General features: G+C 28.7%; 1 protein-coding gene across 1 annotated transcript; it reads left to right on the forward strand.

Annotated features, from left to right (window-relative positions):
* On the forward strand, positions 8847 to 12503 carry LOC109332717 (tryptophan aminotransferase-related protein 1). Its single transcript, XM_019567735.1, has 5 exons — positions 8847 to 9009; positions 9088 to 9391; positions 10942 to 11225; positions 11863 to 12164; positions 12253 to 12503. Exons 1-5 carry the CDS (start codon positions 8924 to 8926, stop codon positions 12444 to 12446), a joined length of 1170 nt encoding a protein of 389 aa, XP_019423280.1. The 5' UTR covers positions 8847 to 8923; the 3' UTR covers positions 12447 to 12503.

Raw genomic sequence — 12869 nt, forward strand, 5'->3', positions numbered from 1 at the left:
GAGCGTAGGTATCATCATAATTGATGCCCTCCTCGTGGTTGTAGACTTTGGCCACTAAGCGAGCCTTATTTCTTATTATTAAGCCAGATTCATCTAGCTTATTACGAAAGACCCATCTGGTGCCAATCACAGGATGATCTTTTGGTGTGGGGACCAAGTCCCACACATTATTTCGCTCAAACTGGTTTAACTCTTCTTGCATAGCTATATCCTAGTGTACATCCTTGATGGCTTCATCGATGGTCTTGGCTCTATTTGAGATACGAATGCAACAAAATTATAGAAATTACGTGAAGAGCTACAAGTTACCACCCCCGTAGATATATCACATAACACCTTATCGAGTGGAAGATCCTTTTTAGTTTTCCATGCAATAGGCATATCCTGATGTTCTTCTTCTACTATTTGCTCAGCATCTTCTTGTTGGATTTGATTCATGTCTTTGGATTGCACTTCTTCTAGTGTACATGAAATGTCAAAACCTTTCTCTTCTCTTTTGGAGAAGATTCGTCAAAATGAACATAAATAGTTTCTTCTACTTTCATGGTATATTTATTGAATACACGAAATGCCTTACTATGTAATGAATACCCTAAGAATATGCCCTCGAGTCAAATTTTCCTAAAGATATTTTTCCATTACTTAAAATAAAACATTTGCACCCGAATGCATGAAGATGAACAATATTCGGTTTTCGACCTTTCAGAATTTCATAAGGTGTTTTCGAAAAAGTAGGTCTAAGTAGTATTCGATTAATTACATAAAAGGCAGTGTGAACTGCATCATCCCAGAAAATTTTGGAGTCTCGCTCTCATTTATCATGGTCCTCACGAGTTCCTTTAGAACTCTATTTTTCCTCTCAACAACTCCATTTTGTTGAGGGGTGCGGGGAGCTGAGAACTGATGCATGATGCTATGCTTATTACAAAACTTATTAAATTTATGATTTTCAAATTCTCCACCATAGTCGGATCGTATGTGAATAATTTTTAGGTTAGACTGGTTTTGAATTTGTTTGGCTAGACATTTAAAAGACTTATAAGCATCACTCTTTGATGCTAAAAACAAGGTCCATGTGAATATAGAAAAATCGTCAACAATTTCCAAAGCGTAATAACTTCCACCAAAACTCACAATTTGCGACAATCCAAACAAGTCCATATGGAGAAGCTCCAAAGGTCTAGTAGTGGATATCACATTCATTTTATTAAAGGAATTATTTACTTGTTTACACTTTTGGCACATGTCACAAGAATCATGAGTCTGAAAATCGAGTTTTAGAAGACCAATTACCAAATTATTTTTAGATAATTTTTCTAAATGCTTCACATGAATGTGAGCCACACGTCTATGTCAAAGCCAGATGTCATCTTCTTTTGAAATAAAACATTTTGAAAACAGGGAAGTGACATCCTCCAGATTAACCATATAAATATTATTTACATGATATCCGACAAATTTAACATTATTAGATAATACATCACGAATGATACAACAATCAGAATCAAATGACATGCGATTACCTTTGTCATATAGTTGGCTTATGCTCAGCAGATTATGTTCCAAACCTTCTATGTATAGAACGTTCTCGATTATGGTGTTAGTTAATTTGCCAATATTCCTGGTGCATAAGATTCTTCCTTTGTTGTTGTCTCCATAGGTGACGAAACCGTTTTCATTTAATGACAAGTCTAGGAATTTTGACTTGTCTCCAGTCATATGTCTCGAATAGCCGCTATCAAGATACCAGTTTTGCCCATGTGTTCAAAGACATACCTGCAAAATAAATCACCTGCTAGTTTCAGGTACCCAAATTATGTTGGGTCCTTTTCTGTTAGTGACGAGGGAGTTATCTCCCTTTCTTACCTAAGCGTAAACACCATTGGGTATCCCATATCTCCTTGTGTAACGGGAATGAGAGGTAAGGCCATGTGTGCCACAATAGAAACATGTAGGGACTCTACTTTTCTTATTAGACTTTTTATATGGACGAGTTAGAGGTCTCCTATATGATCTATTTCTATGGGATGAGGGAACATACCCTAATCATGTGTGGTCACCAATGTTTCTCTTTTTACTAAGTAGAGTATCTAATTGATGTTTACTATTTGTAAGTTTTGCGAGTTTTTCATTTAGTTTAAAATTCTCGTTTTTCAAGTCCTCGCGAGACTCACAAGTAGTTGTTTGACATAAATTATTTTTAGTGCAATCGCATGAAGTACAAGAAAAAATTAGATCTAAGGTTTCATTTTCTAATTTTAACTCATCTAATTCTTTTTGTAGTTGAACTATTTTCTGATCATTTAGCAAAATTATTCTTTTTCTATCAACATTAATTTTTGCTAATTTCTTAAGCTCTTCAGGCATCTCAACATAGACATCATGTAAAACATCATATGATGGTGAATCAGAAGAAGAGGATGATGTGTTAGAATATACCTCATATGTAGCATCCTTACTACCTGATCCGCAAGCCTCATCTGTTATAGTCATTAGGCACAGCTTTGCAGTCTCCTTTTCATCTGAGGTGATTGATGTTGTTTCTTCCTCTGGTACATCCCAAACAATGTATGCCTTTTTCAATTTGAAGTTCTGGGAGTGCTCTTCTGTGAATCAACTTTCTTCAAGTAAGTGGGGCACTAGAACTTCACGTGACTCGGCTTACCACATTCATGGCAATTGAAGCGCTCCTTGTTCTTGCTTTTCTTAGTTGATTCTCGTACTTCTTTATTTTGAAATCTTCTAAATCCTCCTTTCTTATTTAAGAACTTTCCAAATTTTTGCACAAGAAGGTTTAGCATTTCTTCATCAATGTCTGAATCAGAGTCGTCATTTTCCATCTCCTCATTAGGTTGTGATGTTGTAGCTTTAAGAGATATTCCTTTATTTTTACGATCGGACTCCTCATGCATGGTCAGACGCCCAAGCTCCATCTCATGCTCTTGAAGCTTTCTGAACATTGTTGCCAAAGGCATGGAATCTAGACCCTTGGACTCCATGATCACCGTCACTTTAGGTTGCCATCTCCTGTCAAGATAGTGTAAAACTTTATCAGTGAGTTCTCCTCTGGTAAACATTTTATCTAGAGCAATAAGATGATTAGTAATGTGAGTGTATCACTTTTGCATGTCGCCAATTGATTCACTCGGTAGCAAACGAAATAATTTGTATTCATGTGTCAGCGCGTTTAGCCTGGCGCGCTTGACCTCGCTAATGCCCTCGTGAGTCACTTGTAAAGTGTCCCACATTTCCTTGACACTTTGACATTGAGACACCCGAAAGAATTCATCGTAAGATAAGGTCGAGGTAATTATATTTTTGGCGTGAAAGTTGAATTGGACCTTTTTGCGCTCCTCATCGGTCCATAAGCTTTTGGATTTTCTTTCGGTTCGCCATCCACTAAGTGAAGTGGGACGAAAGGGCCACTGATTACGGATTCCCAAATATCCGGATCAATAACCTCTATGAAGATCTTCATTCAGACTTTCCAATAGGCGTAACCCTCGCTACTGAATACGGGAGGACGGTTAATGGATGCGCCATCACCGCCAAAGGGGTTGGTGGAACCCATTTAAATTCCCTTAAACGTCAAATGATTGTACAATAGTGTAAAAAAATAAATTTTAAAAGTTGAAATAAAAAGCACTTTTAGAAAAATAAAAACACTTTTAAATCATGAACTAAATATTCATCCATCCAAATCCATGAGGGTGAAATCATGAATGAATTGCAATTCATCCATTAAGTTTGGTTATGAATAGATTAGATCATTTAAAATACGATTTAAATGAATTTATATGGATTGATGAATGACTTACATTTCATCTATAACGATCTAAATCTAAATTCATCTAGTATACTTCAAAGGTGAACATAATTGACTTAGTTGAGAATTATTCAACACAATATTACATGAGACAATAGGTCAAACCATGTCCATTTAAAATTGGAATGACATTCCCTAAAATGATTATGAGGTTAGGTGATAATTACTCAATTATAAATTTTTTAAAAAGATAATTATTTGTTTAAAATAATAATTGATATAATATCTATGTACTAGGGTTGTAAATATTTGTGTACAATCTGTATTATTCATCATTAATTTCAATTACTTTTTTGAAGAGTCAATGCTAATTAAATATTAATGATGAGTACTGCAATAATAGTATATAAAACTCATAAATTGTAAATGCATATATTTTTCTCATTATAATTATCTTGTGTCAAGCTTGAAAGATAACAAACTTGAGTGTATATAAAAAAATGAAGGACTTGAAACCTTAAATAAAATGCATATAATAATATTGTTTTGAAAAATAATTCGGCTAATCTACTTCCTTTTAATATTATATTTGTCACAAATTTCTTCAATCCAAAATGTTTCTTGACATTTATTTATTTTTAATAAAAATTTGGAATTCTCTCATATTCCATTCACTCAATCACTCTCAATCATGAGACATGTCATGTGAAAGTTAAATTCAAAATATCTTTAAAATCTTGAATATTGAGTTTAATACATAATATTGTTTAAATTAAGGGAATGAATAATCAAATCTCAACTAATTTAAAGTACTTAATAATATATAATAATATTTATTCTTAATAATTGCTTAGTCAACCCACTTTTAAAATATTTTTAACAAACTTCTACCATCATAATTCTTCTTGACATGCATCTTTTAAGAAAAAAATTGAGAATGATATCATATCTAATTTATTTGCAATAGTGAGACATTTCAAGTGAAAATGAAATGGAATCAATCTTCAAATCTTGAATATTTATGGGTCTAATACAAAATTTTGTTTCAAAACAAGGGAATCAATATTCAAATATAAGCCAATTTCAAAGAATTAATTTCTCAAATATTCCCAATAATTTTTGCATACAATATTTAATATTTAATATTTAAAAATATTTGTTACTTATTAAATTTTTTTGGTACTACTAAGAGTGTCTCATCATCTTATGGATAAAGAATTAATTCTTTCCAGGGTACGTGACTGGCCCTCGAACAATTGCCGTCACTCAATTTGAACTTTTGACATTTTGGTCTTTTGAAGATCTAACGGGTCTTATACCACTAGACAATCACATTGTTACTTTGTTGTGATTCATTATTATAATGTTTTTAGATGATTTGTATTTATTTTGATTTATTAGTCTTAGTATGATTAATTATTAAAATGATTTATTATTTGTTTGATTGTAATCAATTATTAATTATTAGTGATTTCCTTGTTAATGAACACTTTTTTATTATGATTTCTTATTAATTACTTATCATAGTTCGATTCATAAGAACAATATTTGTTGGGATGAGCAATTATACACTACAAAATAAAATAATTCCTTACCTATAAAGTGAAGACATACACTTGATAGTACCCAAAAAAATACTTATTATTAAAAATGATTTTAAAATTAGTTAGTATTTATTAGATGATTTTTATATTATTATTTTTATCATTAAGAGAGATTTTCTATATTAATTGTGCATCTTCTAAAAGATTTTCTTATCAATTCCTCATGAAATAGGAGAGATTATAAGATAAGAAGTAACAATTACTATGAAGTGTTGATTTGTCTTCTATATTCTGAAAGAGATAAAAAAAAAACAATATTACTGAATACTATCGTGCTTCAACTTGAAGAAAAAGAAAGATATGACTCTTGTTGCTATCACTTTCTTAACTATCAAGTATTGTATATTTAAAGTAGCAAATTAATTGTTCAATGAGAAAACAAGAGAAAAAAAAAACAAAAACCATGTAAATAAAGTAATAACTAATTTTGGAATATTTAATTAATCCATGTTACTTAAATTTCTCTTAAAAATATATAAAAAAAATTGTTTATTTGTTTCTAGAATTACAAAGTAAATGCATGATTTTAATTTTAAGATGTTTTTAAAAAATTGCACATATTAGTAATAATAATAATAATAATTAATTTTTCTTGATTTTTTAAATTCCACATTTTCACAAATGAGGAAAATCATATAAGAGCTAAAAGCTAATATTATCAATAATAATTATGTCTATTAAATTACATATTTAAATATTAAAAAATATAGTTCATTAATACTCAATCTACCAAAAGTTGTTAGTTTAGTAGTATAAGATGCTACAAGATTTCTAAGATGACCAAAATGTTAAAGATTCTATTCATGCAACCGAAAGAGATTAATTCATTCCCCTTAAAGGGTGAGGTGAGATGATAACTTTGGTAGTACCCAAATTTATATATATATATATATATATATATATATAACTATCCTAAAAACTATATCAATATATAAAGTCATAACCTCCATAGCTCATAATCAACTCAGCCAAAGAAAGATATTTAAATAGTGGTTTTGAATTGTGATAGTGTGAGTAGTCCTCGATTTTGTCGACAAACAAGAACGACATTATAATGTTATAAATATTAAATACATGTTTTATGTATGTATTATTTTCGTTATTGGGTGATATATCATGTACAGATTTTAGGCACACGCATATGCCCTACACCCGGGTATTAGTGATACCTTTCTGAATAGAAGGGACACTAGCCTCACTGGTCGCGGTCTTTACCGCTTCTAAGTGTTGGTGATGTGGACCACTCATATTGTTACCCCTTATTATGAGTTAGCCACTTGAGCTGATATCCTGTTTCTAACCTCATAATATTTGGGTTTCTCTATTTGAGAGAGATGCAATATGAGCACCTTTATAGGGAGTCTAAAGCTTGTCAATGACATCTATTGTATGTTAGAACTCTATTCTAGGATGTTGTACTTGTTGTGAATCTTGTGATTTGTATCATGTTTGTATTATAGCATATTTTTTGGAATTTTGTCACGTAAAATAAAAATCATTTAAAATATTGCCCCCTTGAGGGGAACCCTAACAAGGAGATTATCATACAAATAAATATGACAATTTATTTTAGCCCTAAGCTAGCATAAATGATAAAAATAAAATAAATATAATTTAAAAAAATATATATACATGTTCAATCGTAATGATGGCTAAATCACCCCCAAGATAGGGTCTATTACCCTAACGAGCATGCATTATGTATTTTTAAATATTTCATTCATCATGCATTAATAAAAAACATATTATTCAAAAAATACTTTCATGGATGCATAAACATAAAAAGTACATATTCAAACATTCACTCAATTATCCATTCATTTATGCATTCAAAAAAATTAAAATATTTATTGATTAACTTATGCATTCAAGAATAAAAATCTTCATTGATTGACTTATGCATTCATTCATGCATTGAAAAAGAAATTTTTTATTGATTGACTTATACGTATATTCATATATACATAGATATATGAAAATTCATCACCCACTACTTATGCATGCATTTATCATAAGTACACACATAAAAAATATATCATTCAAAAAAATCATTTATTTCATGCATACGCTAACTAAAAAAAAACTATCATTCAAAAAATGCATTACTCATACATTCTTCTAATTAGCTATCCATACATGTATTTAAAAAAAGAAAAAAGAAAAGAATACATCATTCATACATTATCTTATTTATTCATATATTCATCTTTCACTCATGCATCAAAAAAAAAAAGAAATCATGAAATAATACATATAACTCAAACATTTATTCCTTCATTGATTCATTCCATTACTCATTCATGCATTCAAAATAAAAAAAGAAAAATACATCATTTAAACACTCATTAACTTATGCCTTCATATATTCATTAAAAAGAGTACATTACTCACACATTCATTCATTCATGCAATCAAAAGGAAAATTCATTCATTAATTCAATCATACATTCAAAAATAAAAAAATTGATTGACTTATTCATTCGTTTATCACATTAAAAAATAAATATTTATTACGTGGCTTATGCATTTATTCATTCATTCAATTATTCATGCATACATTATTTATACACTCTTCTACTTATTCATTCATTAATTCATGCATCCATGCATTTAAAAAAGGTAAATAAATTATATATTAAAAAAATAATACAATAAACATACATTCATCTAATGTTGATTTGTCTTCTATATTCTAAAAGAGATAAAAGAAACAATATTACTAAATACTATCGTGCTTCAACTCGATGACAAAGAAAGATATGACTCTTGTTGCTATCATTTTGTTAACTATCAAGTATTGTATATATAAAGTAGCAAATTAATTGTTCAATGAGAAAACAAGAAGAAAAAAACAAAAACCATGTAAATAAAGTAATAACTAATTTTGGAATATTTAATTAATCCATGTTACTTAAATTTCTCTTAAAAATATATAAAAAACATAAAATTGTTTATTTTTTTTCTAGAATTACAAAGTAAATGATTGATTTTAATTTTAAGATATTTTTAAAAAATTGCACATATTAATAATAATAATTATTATTATTATTTTTTCTTGATTTTTTAAATTCCACATTTTCACAAATGAGGAAAATCATATAAGAGCTGAAAGCTAATATTATCAATAATAATTATGTCTATTAAATTACATATTTAAATATTAAAAATATAGTTCATTAATACTCAATTTACGAACAAGTTGTTAGTTTAGTAGCATGTGATGTTGCTAGATTTTTAAGATGACCAAAATGTTAAAGGTTTTATTCATGAGAGCGTTACTTATTAGGAACAACAGTCATGCAACTGAAAGAGATTAGTTCCTTATCCTTAAAGGGTGATGTGAGATGATAACTTTGGTAGTACCAAAAAAAATTATATATATATATATATATAACTATCCTAAAAACTATATCAATATATAAAGTCATAACCTCCATAGCTCATAATCAACTCAGCCAAAGAAAGATATTTAAATAGTGGTTTTGAATTGTGATAGTGTGAGTAGTCCTCGATTTTGTCGACAAAACAAGAACAACATTATAAGGTTACAACCATGGTGGTCGCTAAAGATAGTTATTCTCCTGATTCCAATGGCATTATATTGTCCCCCATCACTAACTCCATCATCAATCTTGACCAGTAATAACTCTCTTTTACTTAGTGTCCCTTTCTTTATATTATGGTCTTTGACTTTATTATGATTTTAATTATTAACAGGGGTGACCCAGTGGTGTTTGAACCATATTGGAAGAAAAGGAGTGATGAATATGCAACGGTGATCAAAGGAAATGATTTGATGAGTTATATGAGTAACCCTAGCGACGTGTGTTGGTTCATGTTACCAGAAACTAAAGATGCTATTAAAAGGATACACAGTGTAGTTGGAAATGCTGAGATTGAAGATAAGCATATAGTGGTGGGAACTGGTTCCTCACAACTCTTTCTGGCTGCTTTGTTTGCTCTGTGTCCTTCTGATTCTCCTCAACCCATCAATGTGGTGGCTCAGGCTCCTTATTACTCTGTAAGTCTTTTATATTTCTCATGATTTTAATAATCTTAGGCTTAGCTAAGGAACCATTTAAAACATTCAATTCTGTTACAATAGTTACTTCATTATTGTTAAACAAGATGTTTAATTATGACAATTAATATCAAATGTATCAGTATGATCTTTATGTTTAATTGTAGTTAAAAAAATGTCATCTTACTTTTGTTGTTTGCTATATCATTTTTAGGTTTTACGAAGGAAATCTTGTGTGATTCACAGAACTAATTAAAAAGTGACATTTTTATATTTATAAATAATATATAAAATTTAAAAAATGAGAACAATTGATATAAACTATTAAATTATATATCAATATTTAAGATAAAAAATAAATAAACATAATTTTTTAAATAGTAATATGATTATTAACTAATTTCTAATCTTAATTCTCTTAATGTACCCCTTCTTGTCTTTTCTATAAAAAAAATTAACTAATTTCACACACATTAAAGAAATTATTTAAAATCTAATTTATTACTTTTATTTAATAAAAAACTAAGCATTATAATTATTACATGTGGTATTTGAAAATTTGTGCTAACTAAAAGCCATTGTATGCAAATGTAACTAAGTTTATTAATATGTTTTCTCAAATATGTTTTCTTCCTTATAACTACCACTAGACCCAAATTTATTGTTATAATATATATAATATTAATAAAAATTAAACAAATAAAAATTAAGAGCAAAAATCTATTTTGATTCTTTAAATTTTATATATATAACAGTTTGGGCCCACAAAATTTTGTTGCTTTGGGTTCAGTTTTTAAAATAATTACTTCATTATAGTTAAACAAGATGTTTAATTATGACAATTAAAACCAAACATATAAGTATGATTTTATGTTTAATTTTAGATTTATAGTTAAAAAAGGCATCTTACTTTTATTGTTCGCTATCATCGTTAGATTTTAGGAAGGAAATTAAATCTTGAAAACAAGATTTTACTGTATTTATCATGTGCTTTATAACACTAATTAAAAAGTGACATTTTTATAATTGTAAATAATATATATATATATATATATATATATATATATTTATGAAAAGATGAGAATAATTGATATTGATCATCAAATCTTATATGAACATTTAAAATTAAAAAATAAATAAAGATGATTTTTTTAAATAATAATGTGATTATTAACTAATTTTAATCTTAATTTTTTATTGTACTTCTTCTAGTATTTTCTATAAATAAAACTGACTATAATTTCAACATATTAAAGAAATTATTTAAAAACTAATTGGTTACTTTTATTTAATAAAAACATGATTATTATTCAATAATATATGAAATTTTTTGTTAATTAAAAGCAATTGTATGAAAATGTAACTAATTTTATTAATATTTGAGACCCAAAAAAAATAAGTTTTTTCCTTATAACTGACACTAGAACAAAATTTATTGTTCTAATTTTTTTATAATATATAATATTACTAAAACTAAACAAATAAAACACTCTTTAAATTAATTTCCTTTTGATTGGAATTGAAAAATTAATGTGATACTTTATTTGCAGGAATACCAAGATCAGATTAGATTTTTGAGTTCAAGGCTGTTTCAATGGGATGGTGATGCTGCACTCTATGATAAAAATGAACCTTACATAGAGTTGGTGTGTTCCCCAAACAACCCTGATGGGGTTATTCAGGAACCTGTGGTGAAATCTGAAGCTAAAGGAAAGTTGATTCATGACTTAGCCTATTACTGGCCACAGTACACTCCCATTACTCACAAAGCTGACCATGATATTATGCTTTTCACTTTCTCCAAGTCCACTGGTCATGCTGGTTCTCGTATTGGGTGAGTCAGTCATACATCTCTTACATTATCATGCATATTTGGAAGAACAATACTACATGCATGTACACTAATTGCACACCCTTAACCTTAACCTTACAACTTATCTTAGTTTATATTATTACATACAATCTACATAGTAAGGAATGAGCTTGCTATGTGTCACAGGATAGATAAAAAAAATTAAGTTATTAAATAATTTTAAAAATTATTTTTTAGACGAATCAAATCCATACATATGTTTTATGATTATAATGTGCATCAAAGTGTTCACAAATGTTTTTTTGTTAAACAAAGAGTTCAATAAAAAAAGCATAAGACGTGCTACCCAATTACAAAGCTAGGTTATGGTTACAATTAATATTTAGAGTTTATAAGTTGAGTAGATTGGTAACTTTACAATTATATAAATGTTATTATTTATGAAAAAAATATCTATGTACCAACAATATAATAGTTTTTTACATTGTTATTGTATTATTTACCATTCATTTGTAAGTGTTATTAACTCTAAAATAAAAGTAATACAAATTAATATTTGATGATTATATACTAAATATATATAAATCATTATACTCAGAATGTACAAATATTACATTCATTATTATATATATGGTTAATTTTTAATTTTGTTGTGAAGGTGGGCTCTTGTGAAGGATGTTGAAGTTGCTACGAAGATGACCAGATTTCTTCAGTTGAGCTCTATTGGGGTGGCAAAAGACTCACAAACTCGATTTGTTAAGATCATTGGAGCGCTTTGTGATTCTTACAATAATTTCGGGTCCGCAGAATCTGAGCTCTTCTTTCAATATGGAAAACGCAGAATGAGGGAAAGGTGGGAGAAGTTAAGGGCAGCTATAGAACAAAGTAAGATTTTCACTGCAGCCAATTACCCTAAGGCCTTCTGTAACTTCACTAATGAGTCATCTGAAACATACCCTGGTAACTTTTTTTTAATTTTTTTATACTTTTTATAGCTTATATAGTGTGTATTAATATATTTATGTCTCTGCTTTTTTCATCCGTACAGGTTTTGCATGGTTGAAAGGTGAGGAAGGCATTGAAGATGCTAAGAGTTATTTGAGAAAATTGAACATCCTTGTAAGAGAAGGGAACCGATTCGGTGCTGGTCAAAATCATGTTAGGGTTACCATGCTGGGCCCAGACGATGTGTTCAATGAATTATTAGCCAGGCTGTCGAATGCTAAAAGGGATGTAGTATAACCAACAACCACCAAGAATCTGATTAGGTGGTAAAATTGTTGGAAGAATGTAATTTCTATGGGCTGTGTATATATAGTTTCTACATCATTTACTATTTATTTGAAAATGAATCGTGAATGATGTATTAACTGTGTAAAAATCTTTCACGATGTATTAACTGTGTAAAAATCTCTTACACTGTAGTGTATACATCGTTTTTCTTATTGGAATAATTAAACGAGAAATAATAAGAGTGTAATATCTATGCACTGACAGTGTAAAGATTTATACATAGTCAGTGCATCATTTATCATTGATCTGTATTACTTTTATTTAATAGTCAATAATAAATAAAAATGAATGATGTAGTGACAATGTAAAAAACTTTTACACTGCACTCATCATTTTCTCAAATAATAGTTTGATTTATGATAATAAAATGTT

This window comes from Lupinus angustifolius, chromosome LG18 (genome assembly GCF_001865875.1).
Source record: "Lupinus angustifolius cultivar Tanjil chromosome LG18, LupAngTanjil_v1.0, whole genome shotgun sequence".
Taxonomy (NCBI): Eukaryota; Viridiplantae; Streptophyta; class Magnoliopsida; order Fabales; family Fabaceae; genus Lupinus; species Lupinus angustifolius.